This window comes from Limanda limanda, chromosome 11, assembly GCF_963576545.1.
Source record: "Limanda limanda chromosome 11, fLimLim1.1, whole genome shotgun sequence".
Classification (NCBI taxonomy): Eukaryota; Metazoa; Chordata; class Actinopteri; order Pleuronectiformes; family Pleuronectidae; genus Limanda; species Limanda limanda.
The window spans coordinates 4,233,719-4,249,697 of NC_083646.1; the positions used below are offsets into that span (position 1 = coordinate 4,233,719).

General features: G+C 41.6%; 2 protein-coding genes across 2 annotated transcripts in view; both read left to right on the forward strand.

Annotated features, from left to right (window-relative positions):
- The window catches only part of bbs9 (Bardet-Biedl syndrome 9), a 175,074-nt gene that overhangs the window by 91,569 nt on the left and 67,526 nt on the right, over positions 1–15,979 (forward strand). Inside the window, exon 21 of the mRNA XM_061081696.1 lies at positions 6,649–6,759. Coding sequence (XP_060937679.1) covers positions 6,649–6,759 — 111 coding nt within the window. The remainder of the gene's footprint in view (positions 1–6,648; positions 6,760–15,979) is intronic.
- LOC133013757 (N-lysine methyltransferase KMT5A-like) lies at positions 12,461–14,560 on the forward strand. The gene is made up of 5 exons (XM_061080799.1): positions 12,461–12,525; positions 12,891–13,053; positions 13,723–13,915; positions 14,374–14,475; positions 14,555–14,560. The coding sequence occupies exons 2-5, from the start codon at positions 13,019–13,021 to the stop codon at positions 14,558–14,560; spliced, it is 336 nt and encodes a 111-aa protein (XP_060936782.1). The 5' UTR covers positions 12,461–12,525; positions 12,891–13,018.

Below are 15,979 nucleotides of genomic sequence, written 5' to 3' on the forward strand. Positions count from 1 at the left end.
AAACTTTAAAAGCTTGTTAGAAAGTCATTATAGTGATTACAGCGGTCGAGGAGTTCCTCATGTTGTGGGGATCTGTTTAATAAAGTCCTCATGGGGACAGAAAGCAAACACACAATCAAGGAAATCATCAAATGTGAAGGTGAAGACATGAGTCGTGTGTGTGTGTGTGTGTGTGTGTGTGTGTGAGGGGGAACATGAGAGGGAGAGTGTGTTTGTGTTTATGTTTCCTTGTCATGTGGTCTCCCCTCTCTCCTTTAGTCTGCTGCCAAGATTCACACACACACACTCATACACACACACACGCACACACATGCACACACACGCGCACCACAAACACACTGCGCCTCGGTAAACAGTCGTTTGTTAGCCGTCTCACATGTTGCTTTTTCACCCGCCCGTAAACACACACATTTGTTTACGTTTCCAACAACACCGGCGGCAACCGTTTCCTTCCAAGACCACAGAAGCATGCACGTGCACACACACACACACACACACACGGGGATACCACACAACAAGCCCCACTTCATTGCTGCAGAGTGTGTGCATGTGTGTGTGTGTGTTTATGTTTGGAATAAAATAAAACCCCTGACAACACACACCCGCCTCTAAACACTCTGAGAATCTCGTTATCGCTCCGACTGTTAAATTCTCACCTTTTCTCTTTAAGCAGAAAATCACACGTCTCAATTCATCTCTTTATATTACGAACAGAAGAAGAAGTTAAGATAATCTGAAAAGTTTTCCTTCACGTTGAGCTTAAAGATCATCACTTTACAGATTAGGATTAATATTCTCAGTCTGAACATGTGTAACTCTTCCCATCAGTGTTGGTCCTGATTTCATTCAGGTGACGTGGACAGTTTCTCTCCTCATCACACGACCTTCAGTTTCACCCCGATGACATCATTCAGACCAACTGGCTTCAACAGCTGCAGTCTGTACACACACAGACACACACACACAGACACTCACACACACACACACACACACACACACACACACACACACCTGGTGAAATCAGTGGTGTTTATCACAGGGTTCATTATTCAGCGTGCTGTCAGCGCGGCTTTGAAGTGAACTCAGTCACGGAGGTGTGTGTGTGTGTGTGTGTGTGTGTGTGTGTGAGTGTGTCTGCTCCCACACACACACTGTATATACACACTTATCTCCCCACCTTCTCCTGCAGTGAGAGACGCGTCCTGGCAGCGGAGAGTCGTCTCTGTCTCAGCTGCAGTGAATCTTCTGTAAGAGTCTTTTGGGGTTTTTGGCTTTGATCAGTTTGTCTCTTCTGTAAAGAGCAGAACGTTCTCCCGGCTCTGATGGAGAAACATTGGTTCTCTTGGAAGAAGTGTTGGTACAAACAGATTTGTTGTGTAGTCGAACTAGAGAAGAGACGGGAGCATTCACACGTGTGTAAAATTATTTGAGCTTGATGCAAATTGTGTAAAATTGCAATGAACAAAAGTGTTTCGTTGTTGGATCAAGTACAGGAAACATTTCAGTGGAACATCACCTGTTTTTGAAGTTTGTCTCCGTCCAAGTCCGTTTCAAAGACTTGTCCCCCACCTCGGTGTCCTCGCCACCATGACACCTTCCTGTTTTTGGTTTTAGGCTTTTTTCATATCAAACCATTTCTTTCTTTGCAGTCGGTCTCTTCATTTCACTTTCTTCTCTGAATTCAGGACAAGTCTCTGAACTCTTAGGTTCATCACTTGACTCTTTGCTGTTGTGTAGTGTGTGTGTCTCTCTGACACGTGGAGCAGGACGTGCAGCTCTCTATGGAATCACTGGGGCGTTAATTCTGCTAATTTGCTGTCATCATGAACGCTCGCTCAAACACGCACAGGCGGCGTTCGTCATGTTTACACACTTTCCTGAAGCGTTTGTCGAAGAGAACAGAAACATGTTCTTCCACGAGGGAGTTTCTCCTTCGCTCCATACGAGTGTCTCACAGTGTGTGAGCCTGAGTGTGTGAGGCCGTTTAGTGTGTGTAGGCAAAGGTTGTGATGTTTTGAACTGAAAAGATTATAGGAATAAGTGTTGTGTATTTGGTGTTTGACCTCATGATATGTTTCTCTTCTAATGAAGCCAGACACGTTTACTTATGTTTGATAGAAAGGAGGCAGAGACAAAACTTCTGTGTGTGTGTGTGTGTCGGTGTGCGTGTGTGTGTGTGTTTTTGTATGTGTGTGTGTGTGTGTGGCAGTGGCAGTTATTTTCACAGTGTTCCACTGGTAGCTGTGGTTTGGGGCCTACATCTATTTTAGACTTAAAGAGAGGGGAGAAGATGGGCTGCGTTTGTGTGCATATATATATATATGTGTGTGTGTGTGTGTGTGTGTGTATGTGAGTGTGTGTGTGTGCACATACAGTATGCACGTGTGTGTGTGTGTGTGTGTGTGTGTGTGTGTGTGTGTGTGTGTGTGTGTGTGTGTTCAGAGGACACGGAGCAGAGGGAACTACATGAAGTGTGTGTAAGTGTAGGTCAAGTCTGGTGTGTGATCCTGAGCCTTTGTTCTGTCTCTGTGGTGTTCTGCAAATTGAAGAGTTCTCCTCAAGGAAACTTTAAACACAAAGAATCCATTAATACCTGAAGCTCATCGCTCAATAAATCGAAAAATGTTCGAGGTTTGTTGTTTTTGAGTGTGAAACTAAAAACTCACAAAACTAAAGACAGACGTTTTGCACCAGGAGTCGTTGTCGCACACTTTTGTGAAACGGCAGAAATCTCTTTTGATGATATTCAACATAAACACAAGTGAGGAGTGTGTCACAGCTTCAGACAGAAGAGATCAGGTGTCTCTCACACACACACACACACACACACACACACACACACACACACACACACACACACACACACAGTTTATAAAGGATTCACACATCCTGGCTTTTGATGTGTGCAAATCTGTGGATCTAACAGACTGTGTGTGTGTGTGTGTGCGTACAGAGATGTGTACATTGAGGGGGGATTGAAATAGCGTCGAGCCCACAACCAAATTGCTGGAAACCGCAGCAGCGCAGTGTCACCCCCCCCGTCTTCAGACCACAGCCCAGAATAAAGCAGGAATGCGCTGGTGTCTCAGACCAAGACAGAGCTGTCTATTGGAAGCAGCTTCACCCGTCGACCGAGCTGTCCCGAGACGTTCCAGAAGTGTCCCGGAGCCGTCCCACACCAGCCAGACGCTCCCACACTGTCCCATAATGTCCCAAGCTGTCTCCGGCTTTCGTCACGCTGTCCCCAGATTGTCGCTGACTGGCCCAAACCGTCCCCATCTATACACAAACAGACCCACAAATGTCCCAGATTTCTCAGATCGTGCCCGGCTCTAAATCTAAACTCCTTCAAAATGGTCCCAAGCTGTCCAAACAACCTTTAAAAGGGGCACAAACTTTCCTTTCCTACCTTAGAAATGTCAGTTTCAGATTCACCCTAAAACTGGATTGAACCTATGAATCTAAACGACCTCTAAACATCTGCACACGGCTCCTTAAATCTCCTGAAAGGCCTCCGAGCTGGAGGAATTTTTATAACTGCACAAAGCATTTCCCAAACGTGTGACAAACTCTTCTCCGGCCGTCCCGAAGCACTTTATGAAAACCGTTCACCTCTCCTCCTCCTCCAATCGCTCTCCAGACGCCGCTCATCTCGTCCAGCTGTCGGCAGAACGTCTCACAGCTCGGACACGTGTCGGTGTGTTTCTCTGTTTCTGCCCCGGACGGGTTGGGTTCAGTTTCCTGCAGCAGCATCACACTCGCTCCACATCTTTCAGGATCCTGTAGAAACTCTGTGAGGAGAAGTGATTGTACTGATGCTGGTTGGATTCTCTCCATGCTGCAGAGCGGCTGTGAGCTCGTTCAGATTCAGGAGTCGTCCACGGTCTTTAACAACACAGAGTGGAGACGTCCCGGTGACAGTAACGAGCTGAATGTTAACGGCCTCATGAGAGAGAGAGAGAGAGCAGGTCTCACATTCCTGTCGCTGCAACACAACGATGAGTAATAAAGATGGACAGCACGTCTCCACTTCCTCCTGTTGTACAGAAATAGAGATAAAATATCATAGATAGCGGTGACATCCTCCTTTGGATTCAGATTCTGAGCAGTAGAGCTTGTGAGTGCAACCGATCATAAGTTACTCAGTTGTTAATTATGACGTTTCACCTGCTTCATAACATCAAGTACGAACAAAAACGTGTTTAACATCAGGTTGACATGATTTTTTAGTTTTAGTTTTATGTACATTTTCATCTGATGTTAATTTGCTCTTCAATTAATTTCTCCTGCTTTTATGTACGACTTCCATCTGCCACTTTCCCAACTTCAACCCTGTGTGTGTTACACTTTGTCCAACTTCTATAATAACACAAACGTTACACATCTACAGGTTTCCTCTGCTTCTAATTCTACTCTATATATATATATATATATATATCATCTGCCATGATTCTTGTATAAGGCTCTATAACACAACAACTATAATTACAGTGTCATCTTCCATTCCCCTGCTTTCCTCGGGTGTTGAAGTGTGATGCGGTGCAGAGGATAGAGTCTAAATCTCAGGGTTGTTTCAAACTGATAACCCGAGCGCTGAGACAGATATAGACGTGACCGCGGCCGAGGGAAACGCATCGGTGCTACGCCTCCTATTTACAGAGCGGGAGAGAGGGATGAGAGGGAGGAATGCACGAGAGGTCAGCGTGAAGAGACAGGCTGCGTGTGTGTGTGTGTGTGTGTGTGAGAGAGAGAGAGTGTGAGAGAGAGAGAGAGTGTGAGAGAGAGAGAGTGTGTGTGCATGATGTGATTTTGTTTCAGAGTGGCTCCAGAGGTGGGCTATTTCCTTACCTCATGTTGATGTAAGACTGAGGTTAAAACACACACACACACACACACACACACACACACACACACACACACACATTCCCCGTGAAATTGTAAGACAGCGTTAAAAAAATGACTCCCCCTAGAAAAACACCTGCCCAATTAAGAGCGAGGCATATCCCATTTCAAACAAGTGTGTGTGTGTTTTAGTATGTGTGTTAGGGTGTGTGTGTTCATGTGTGTGTGTGTGTGTGTGTATGCGTGTGTGTGTGTGTCAGAAGCCACAGGCTGAGCTCTCACCAAAGAGAACACGATTGGGTTTAGAAAAAGGCCAGGATAAATATTAGAGAGGACTTAAGGTAATCTGTGCGCACACACACACACACACACACACACATACACACACACACACACACACACACACACACACACACACACACACACACACACATGCACACACAGATGAAGACGCAGTGGGGGAGATGGAGACACACACACATTCTCAGACACCTTAAGGGAGACGATGGCAGACACACACACGCACAGACACACACACACAGTCTCGTACATGCTCAAACACACACGACACAAAGGGCATGTGTGTGTTCGGTGCATGTTAAATGAAAGTACCGTGAAACTGGACACAATCCTCGGGAAGGAGAGGAAATGAGGAGAAAGGGAGGGATGAAGGGGGGGGGAGGAAAGGAAGGAAGGAGAAATGGACATGAGACAAAGAGGTGGAATAGAGAGAGTGAGGAGGATGAACAGAAAAGAAGACGAGGACAGACAGAGAGAAGACAGAGGAATGATGAGGAGACGTAAAGGAGGAGACAGAGAGGGGGGGGAGTAATGAGGATGGGGGGGGGGGGGAGGAGGAGACAGAGAGGTGAGACGCTGAAGAGACAAGGCGTCCAATTCATCGGGCCTCAGGAGCTCCCTAAATCCAGACTGATCCATGGGATTCAGGCAGGGATTTGGTCGCACACACAGACGCACACACACACACACACTCACACACACACAAACACACACACAACTAAACATCTACATTTAGACTTTTTTTTCAATAAATGCAGACGGGCACACATATGATTTAGAAAAGTAGGAATAACATAGAAAGCTGTTTTCTGGACGTCGAGCTCTTTAAACACATATTATTTGCAGGAGGGAAATATGAATCCATTTTGTGTTATTGACCAACATGTTAATTGTTATGATGTGTAACAATTAGGGCTGGGCAAGTTAACTCGTTTCAATCGAGTTAACTCAAGTGATGAGTTAACTCGATTAATTATTTTATCTCGCATTAACTCAGGTTTGATTATTTATTGTTTTATTGTGAAAGTCAGGCTTTTATTTTGTGAAAGTTTGTTGCTGACTGCTGCAGAACAGGAAAAAAGAAAATAATTGGCGGATAAACAATCGAGTTAACTCATCACTTGAGTTAACTCGATTAAAACGAGTTAACTTGCCCAGCCCTAGTAACAATATGACGCAACTTCGGTCACAGTTGAAATGTTCCGATGACTAACCCGTAGTTACATGTGTGTGAGTCACGGTGGGATCTGGATGGATGGATCAGCTGACACACGTCCTGGTTGAGTGAGTGAGTCTCAGCCCCTTTGAATTTCATCAAATTAAAACCAAACTTATCAGAAACAAACACTTGAGCAAAGGTCACGTGGTCGCTGGTGTCGATGTGTAAACAAACTCGTCCCCGGGACACGTCTCTCCTGAAGGGACGCTCTGAACCTCAGGTCTCTGTGATGAAGCTGTCGAGCTGCAGCTGTGGATCTGACCAGCTTCTCTCTCTCTCTCTTTCAGGAGGTGTTGAGCCCATCGCAGAGGGGCCGGGCGGGGGGGAGGAGCCTGAGCTGCAACAAGAGGCCACCAAGTTCATCAAGAAGAAACAGCCGTCCAAGAAAGTCAAGAAAGGTCGGTCACCCCCTTTGTACTTTGCTCTCTCTCTCTCCCTCTCCTCTCTCTCTCTCTGTGAGTCTCCCTCGCTCGCCCCTCGGTGGCTCGGCTGCAGCTCGTCTCAACCGGAGTCGGATCAGAATGCATCCGCAGCTTGTCAGTAAATCCCCGAGCGGATTCCCTGACACTGATATCTGTTCTCTGTCTGTCACACGCTGGTAATCCAGCTCTCTCTCTCTCTCCCCCCCCCCGCCTCTCATCTGTTCCTCTCTCATTCCGCTGGCTCGGCCCCGGCAGAACCAGCGTGGTTCGGATTCTAGTCGAGGCCAGAAGATGAAATCACACAATAGATTTCATTCCGCAGATGCATCATGGGTGTTCGGAGTGTTTCTGCAAGCTCTGAGTTATATCACACCCCCCACCCCCACCCCCCCGTTTTACTGCACTGGTCATATTTCTGCCTGATGGGTGAAGTCTCACTTTGAAACCTGTCGTCACGTCCCAGCTGGATCTGCAGCACTTTGTCAGCGTGGATAAACTGCAGGAGAACCCATGTGACCCATGTCAGTGTGTGTTGTCTACACAACCCTACACAAACACAGTGTAAACTGTGTCTCCGTCATGCTGGGCTCCATCCAGGTTGTGTCCTCGTTGTTGAGTTTTCTGAACACAACCTGGATGAAGCTTTGCATTGTGAGGATTTAAGAACTGGATTTCGTGAGACTGTAACCCCCAGCATGCACTGGGGCAATATGAGGCTGGTTGTGACGCCACAACTCCGATTGTGAAGTTGTGTTATTTCCACAGAAACCAGTAGATCTCCTCCTTTGTTTCGCATCTCATTCACCAGCCCGTCCAACTTCTAACCAGGTTTTTAGAATGAGCTCTTAGACATGAACTTTTTAAAGTTTCCCTTTCAGATATATTTGCATTCTGTCAGATTCACGTCCGTCACATGTTAGAAACGTCATCAACACGAACGCTCACTCGCTCCTGAGCAGGTGAACCACGTTCTCTCTCTCCAGTAGAACGCTTCAAACAGATGATTGGACTCCAGCAGGTTTAAAGTCAGCGCTCAGTTGTTCAGTCCTTCAAGGCTCCTGGAGATGTTCTTCACTGATGTGGTTGTTCTCACAGTGAAGGACGTCCTGTCATCATCACGTGTTACTGCTCCAGACGGATTCTTCCGGAGTGGAGGTGCGAGCGGGTCCGGTGCTGCCGGGTCGACACTATTTCTCTGTTTGGGGAGTTGGACCTCGCTCTCACTCGGAGTCTGCTGTGTGTCGCTCTCACTCTTCTTTTCTCGTTATGTTCGAGTCCACGAGGCTCAACTCTCAGTTTGTGCTTCTGTCGTCCGACAGACTCATCAGGTCGGCAGCAGAGATATCTGCTCATTTATCTGAGGTTCTGACCTCCATCCTGTTCCATGATGTCTGAGATGGATAGAGACATAGAGAGAGAGAGAGAGAGAGAGAGTGTGTGTGTGTGTGTGTGTGTGTGTGTGTGTGTGTGTGTGTGTGTGTGTGTGTGTGTGTGTGTGTGTGTGTGTGTGTTTGTCTTTATCACATTGTGGGGTCTGCTATATGACAGCACAGTCACAGGGTGGGGTCCAAAATTAATGTGGGGCCCAAAAACCTGGACCCCACAAATATTAACTTAAATTCAGTGAAAACAAGGTCAGGATAATGCCCTGTATGATTTTCAGGGTTATCCCCACAATTAACAAAAACCAACATTTTGTGCTTGGGTGTGCTAAGGCGAGGTAACTCAGTACCGGCCACGTGTGGCAGGGGATGGTACTACCTCAACACACACTCACACACTAACACATCCTTGTCTTTGTGATATTGTGAGGACACCAGTCAAGTTTGATTATCTACTAACATAAAGTTAAACTAACATTAATTTCAAGGTGATAGAACAAATTCACTGCAAAGACAAGCTAATAAGGATCAGGAATAATGGCTAAATATAGGTTTAATTTAATGGCTAAATATAGGTTTAATTTAAATGCAGTAACTATATCCATAATATTCACACAAAAACTTTTTTTTTTAATGTAATTTTTTGTAAGAATGCACACCTTAATTTTACATAAACCGTAACAAAAGGAAATTTGCTTCAGTAAACTATCTTTCTCTGTAAATACAGTTGAATACTTTAAATTGTTGATGCCTTTGCGGAAAACAATATTCACAGCAAGCTATTGCTCAATTTCACGGTATAATACAGTATTTTTCTTTTTTAAGTCAGACTTGAGTTCAATTTTGTTGCTTGAGACCGCCCACAACTCATATGAAAGAAATCATGTTCCATCAAGTCCCACCGGCTCATTTAGCACACAGTCAACGCAATGAAATCAAAAATATTGTAGATCAGTGATTTTATTCACGATTGAAGGAAGTATAATAATATGATGATAAGACGATTTTCACCCAGAGTCTGACCCTGCCAGCACTGAAGTGGAAAGAGTATATATTACCACCTGCTGGTTACCTCCTGCCAACATGCATCATAATCCATTCCGCTCCTGTGGTTAACTTAACAAGGTAATTGTGATATGCAAATGTTTTCACTTAAGTCAGCTAGTCTACTCTCCTTTAGCTGCTGAGGGGACAATGTTTATATCTTTATGTTAAACCACATTAACAGTAACTTGTCAATTTATTTGATTTTCTTAGCCACAGGATTTAATTTCTCAGCAGTCAAATCAACAAACGAATTAAGTTAGCTAGCTTAGTCACTCACATGTAGCTAACTTTTGTTAAACATATACAGTACCAGTCAAAAGTTTGGACACATCTGCTCTTTCAATGTTTTTTCTTTATTTACATTTTTTCTAGATTGCTGATTAATATAGAAGACATCCAAACTATGAAGGAACACATATGGAATTATGTGGTAAAGAAAAAAAAGCTCAACAAACCAGAATATATTTTATATTTTATATTCTTCAAAGTATCCACCTTTTGCAATATAGTGTATGTGTACGATGGAGATGATAAACGCATATGATTAACTCATCATCCTAACTTCCCAGACAAATACATGACATTCAGCTTTACTAATAATTTAAAAAACTGATAATATTCTCAATTTGTCAATAAATAGCCATGTTTGTATGATTGAATGGTCACTTAGATCAGGGGTTCCCAAACTTTTCAGCCTGCGACCCCCAAAATAACGGTGCCAGAGACTGGGGACCCCCAACGACACTGGAGGTGGTTTATAATGTTGCGCACAGCCACGCACATGCACTGTGCGTGCGTCTGGCCTGCTTGTGCATGTCTGCTCAGGTAGCCTCTCCTTCTAACCTTCGCTAACCTGTGTCGTAAGATAAAAAAAGGAAATGTATTTTTTTGTGGAGTAAAAAAATGGGAGAAAAAAGAAAAAAACTGATGGGAAATGTGTAAGCTATTTTATTTAGTGACTCTTATTTTGAAGAGGGATTTTACCGGAAGGGTTCCGTACTAAACGGCTGCTATGTCTCCTGTGTCTTCTTTAGGCTGAGGCCTTATTCAATACAACAACTAAACGCTCGGCTACAATTGCATGGTTTTATTCTAATATCAACTCATATGTATATGGGTAGTTGACAAATAAGGGTGTAACAGTGTTTTTTTAAACAAAGATTAATGAGGATTACAGTTACAGTAATTTTCAAATGCTGAATTTTTTTAAACTGCTAGTGTTCCATGGATTTTTTGTATAATTTCATTGTGGTGTGACTGGCCGTCACACCGCAGGACATTTTCATCCTTGTGGCCATTTTAAGTGATTGCTATACAAGACTGACCTTAGCTATTATGCTAACTGAATAATAACACAGTTTAACCTAAATATGGTTAATTATATAAAAATTTAAAAAAAAAAATTAAATTTTTGTTTACACTTTTTTTTAAACAAATTTTTAACTACAGCCGTCACACCGCAGGACATTCGAAAAATCACACATTCATTTTCTGATTGAAAGAGTGAAATTTATGAAATTAATCAGAGGTTAACAGTCACCTTTCAACATACACAGTACATGCCAACATCTGGGGGGCTTCCTGGTAGTGGAATAAACTAAGGGCCCCTATAGTTGTCCATGTAACTGCCTTTTCAAAAATCTGATTTTCCATGTCACACAGCAGGACAGCATCTGTGTTACGAAAGTTATTTTGCTGTAAAAACTAATATACTAGTTTTGTGCATATTAAAACCTAATATTAATAAAGTCATTTTGTACAATATAATGCCAAGGCAGTTATTACCTGCTCCAGATATTTCTGGTTTATTTTGTTAATATGTAAGTTTAATGCTTCACCTTTGTTACGGTCACACCGCAGGACATTTTGCGTATTTACCTTAAAATATAATCAAAACATAACAGATATTTCATACAAAATCATAAGTTTAAAACAAAGTACCATAATATGCATCACATCCATGTGTTGTTTAAGTGGTTAAATGCATCTAAATAGACATTTACACTTAGTTACAGAAAAATCATGTGTCATGTCATCCACCCATATATTAAACAAAAAAAAAAAAAAATTGTTTTTTTTTTTTTTTTTATAAAAAAAATAAATAATTGTATTTTTTTTGGGGAATGCATATCGCGACCCCGCCTCTGTGTCTTGCGACCCCCCCCCCCCACTTTGGGAACCCCTGACTTAGATAGATGTATAGCGACATGCCTGGTGGGCGGAGACGGATGTCCGTGGTAGTATCACCACCCTTACAGGACGTGCTCTCTAAACAGAACAAGCGCTCCTTGACTCGACACAGAGGAGGTGACCGGAGAGAAAAGTTCACTTCTGCGTGCGCAGGTGGATGAAGCAGGTGCTTATAAGAAGGTAAGTTATGCTGACATTACATCGTGATTTATTATAAGTGAGCTAAGCCAATTTGATTTAGATGTAGCATGTGGTCAAAGAAACGTTTTTTTAAACTGGTAAAAGCACACATTAACATGAGCCTGGTAGCTTAACTTAAGTTAACATTAAGTTAAATGTGAATTATCACTGCTTTGGACGTTACAAAGTTATTAAGCAACAGGTTTTGTGCCTTGCTGATTTTTACTCGTTAGGGAGAGCCAGGAGGGACAGCTACTACTACAGCTACAGATTAATGTTAGCACGTGGCTAACGGCCTAGCTAGCTAGGCCGTTAGCCACGTGCTAGGCCGTTAGCCACGTGTTAACATTAATCTGCCCGGCACCTGGCTGGTTAAACATGGTGGGTAGTAGGCTATGGTTTGTTTTATCATTAGCTATCAGTTACTTGAATGAATGACACAGAAACAGTGTGATGAATTTGACACAAGAAAGCTCGGTTTTAAGTGTAACATGCTATCTATCCAAAAGCAGCATTTTGCTGAGGATTGAGGATTGGAAGTTCATGTTGAATTCGGGCCTGCGAGGCAGCCATTTTACTTAATGACATGTGGTGATGGGGTAGGGCACATCAAGTCACATCTCTGTCATGCTGCTGTTTTTTCCAAGTAAGGTTATAGTGATTGGGAATGGGTATTTTTTTTAGTCAGCAGCAGCATCCTGTTACACTGCAGTGGTCCAGATTTGATTGTCTTAACATATAATTTTTTGTATATGTGTAAGATGGCTTTAAAGCTCAAGATTATTATCTGTTTGGATTAAAACTGCACTATATTTGATTATAGGATTATCAATGGCAGCAATTAGACCAAGGAAACCTCCTGAAAGGGATGCAATTGAGTATGCAGCCCAGTCCCATGACAAGACTGCAAAGTTAGAGGTGAAGTTCATCAACTCTTTTAAAGGTAAGGTTTGTGTGTTTTATTATACTTTGGTTTTGATATTTTGTAGTTCTCTCTGAGCTTACCTCTGACTAGTACTCAGGTTTAGTAAAGAAAAAAAAATTGATTATTTGCCATGACCTTGAGACAGTTTATGAGTCCTTTGCCCAGTATAATGGGCCAGCAGGATTTTCAAAGCTAGCGTATTGTATATATAACTTTAAGCCAATTTGTGCATGCATTACTGTGGTCAACTTTTATTGTTGATATTCTCTTATCCTCTTGTGTTATGAAATGAATAGCTTCCACTTATATAGCTTCTAGGTATATTAAATAATCTGATAGTAAATCTTTTCAACAGCATAATGTTATATGTAATTGTGCCCTAGGTCGAGGTGTGTTTGCCAAGGCCCCATTCCAAAAAGGAGAATTTGTTGTGGAGTACAGAGGGGAGTTAATAAATTCTGAAGAATCGGAAAGGAGGAGGAAGATATATCATAGAAGATGTGCTGTGTTCATGTTTGACCTCTACTGGAAAGAGAAAACATGGTGGTAAGGATGACAGACTTTTACATTTCTGAAGTGTTTAGTTTTTGTGTTATATCAAAATGTGTGATATTAAAGGGATAGTTCACAGACACGTGCCACCAAGGAGGATATTAGAGGACTGTTACGCTACAAACAGAGTGTAAATGATGCCAATTCAAGTTAAATATGAATTTACTTATGAATTTACTTGTGCTCCCGCACAAGCAGTTTATAGGTTATTATTTATAGTTTATTATTTTTTCTGTTGTTTTTCTACATCTGAAGAAGAGGTTACATTTAATTCAGTTGGATTGGATTTGGCTGCTACACTGTTTACCCCTGATACTCGACTCAAACACTTCACCCACCTTCCCATAGGCATAGTGGGGAGTGGATAATAAGTGAACTTACATTTTTCGGTGAACTATCCCTTTAAATTTTTATTGTTGACTTAGCAACAATAACCATCAGTAATGTAACCTGTGTTGCACAGACTCACTTGAATAAAGGCTAGAACTCAGTTTATTTTTCAAAAAATCTGTCAACTTAAGGTATTATTCACTATTACTAGCTGTGTAACTAAAAAAAGATCTCATCTTATCTGAAGTTTACTTTCTAAGGACCAATTTAAAATTGTTGACATATTCAATAAAATTTTATGAAGCTTAACAATGATTTATTTTCTTTTTTAAGTATCGACGCATCTAGAGAAGATGGTACTCTGGGAAGAATAGTCAATGATGACCACAAACAACCGAACTGCAAAATGAAGAAGGTCTTATCAGAGGGCAAGCCACACCTCTTTCTCTTTGCATTGAAAGACATTTCTGTTGGAGAAGAAATTACATACGACTATGGAGGGACTGATTGGCCTTGGAGGAAAGAGGTTTGTCACAATTGAGTTGCTGAATGTCAGTGTGAAAGGGATGTTTGTTTGCTGAAATATTATGTGTATTGGCTTAAACATCAGAGATGCTGAAAATATTTATTTTCTCAGCATTTAACCAAATCTGGGTTTTACCTGTCTATTATTTTAAGTTTTGCCTTTTTTAACTTTGCAATCTGTTATGATTGGGCTATACAATTTAATTTATTGTCTTTCATTTGTTCATAATTTAGTCTTTCACTCTTTCCTGTTTGAGTAATTGTTGAAATCATTGAACTTGACGTCTAGGTACCAATGAACGGTAGATTGATTTTGAGTCAGATGCATGAAATATTTCTGTATTGCCTTCACTCTGAGATGTTGTTGTCTTTTGTTTCTGCCTATTGCTATTGTAGCTGAATTGAAATATTGCTCCTGCTCACCAGCTACTCAATAATGATGTTAAACTCATTCTTCAGGTTGCTGGACATTCAACTGTCGCTGTCACTGACACTTTTGAGGCTGAGATCGCCATGACTCCTGAGAAGGATCCTCAGAGACCACCATTCTTCAAGAGCCAGGTACTGATTTGTGTTTGACTTAATTCTATTTAATGTATTCCTACTTTAGTTTGGACACTTTACTCTTTGGTCATTGTAGAAGTGATTGAACTTGAATATACATTACGTTTTTTCTTATTTCAAATGTATTCACCAAGCACATGCTGGTTTTGGTGGTTTAATGGGGACCAGTCAGTGTCCTTTTATAAGACCAGTCTCAAACACTCCAGTCAGGTCACTTGTTTTTGTGGGGACCACGGCAGCTGATTCATAAAGTACACATTAAATTACACATATTTGATTTTTTTCTGTCCTTAAACTTAAAGAACACTATGTAAGACACATGTCTTTGGACATGAGCTGAGTTTGCATTCTACCAGTCATACCAGTTGTTGGTCACAGGTCAATTTCGTCCTTTTAGAAGACCAGTCTCAAACACTCCAGTCAGGTCACTTGTTTTTGTGGGGACCACGGCAGGTGATTCATAAAGTACGCATTAAATTACACATATTTGATCTTTTCTGTCCTTAAACTTAAAAAGCACCATATAATATATTTATCACAGAATTCAGAGCCAATTGAATCTTTGTAAAGTTAGAATGATTTTGAGTCAGATACAGGTATTTTGATTCTGCCTATTGCTATTGTAATTTAATTGAAATATTGCTCCTGCTCACCAGCTACTCAATAATGATGTTAAACTCATTCTTCAGGTTGCTGGACATTCAACTGTCGCTGTCACTGACTCTTTTGAGGCTGAGATCGCCATGACTCCTGAGAAGGATCCTCAGACACCATCATTCTTCAAGAACCAGGTACTGATTTGTGTCTGAATAAATTGTATATAATGTCTTTACTCTTTAGTCATTGTAGAAGTGATTGAACTTGAATGTACATTTAGTTTGATCTTATTTCAAATGTATTTACCAAGCACATGCTGGTTTTGGTGGTTTTATGGGGACATTTAGTGTCCTTTTATAAGACCAGTCTCAAACACTCCAGTCAGGTCACTTGTTTTTGTGGGGACCACGGCAGCTGATTCATAAAGTACACATTAAATTACACATATTTGATTTTTTTCTGTCCTTAAACTTAAAGAACACTATGTAAGACACATGTCTTTGGACATGAGCTGAGTTTGCATTCTACCAGTCATACCAGTTGTTGGTCACAGGTCAATTTCGTCCTTTTAGAAGACCAGTCTCAAACACTCCAGTCAGGTCACTTGTTTTTGTGGGGACCACGGCAGGTGATTCATAAAGTACGCATTAAATTACACATATTTGATCTTTTCTGTCCTTAAACTTAAAAAGCACCATATAATATATTTATCACAGAATTCAGAGCCAATTGAATCTTTGTAAAGTTAGAATGATTTTGAGTCAGATACAGGTATTTTGATTCTGCCTATTGCTATTGTAATTTAATTGAAATATTGCTCCTGCTCACCAGCTACTCAATAATGATGTTAAACTCATTCTTCAGGTTGCTGGACATTCAACTGTCGCTGTCACTGACTCTTTTG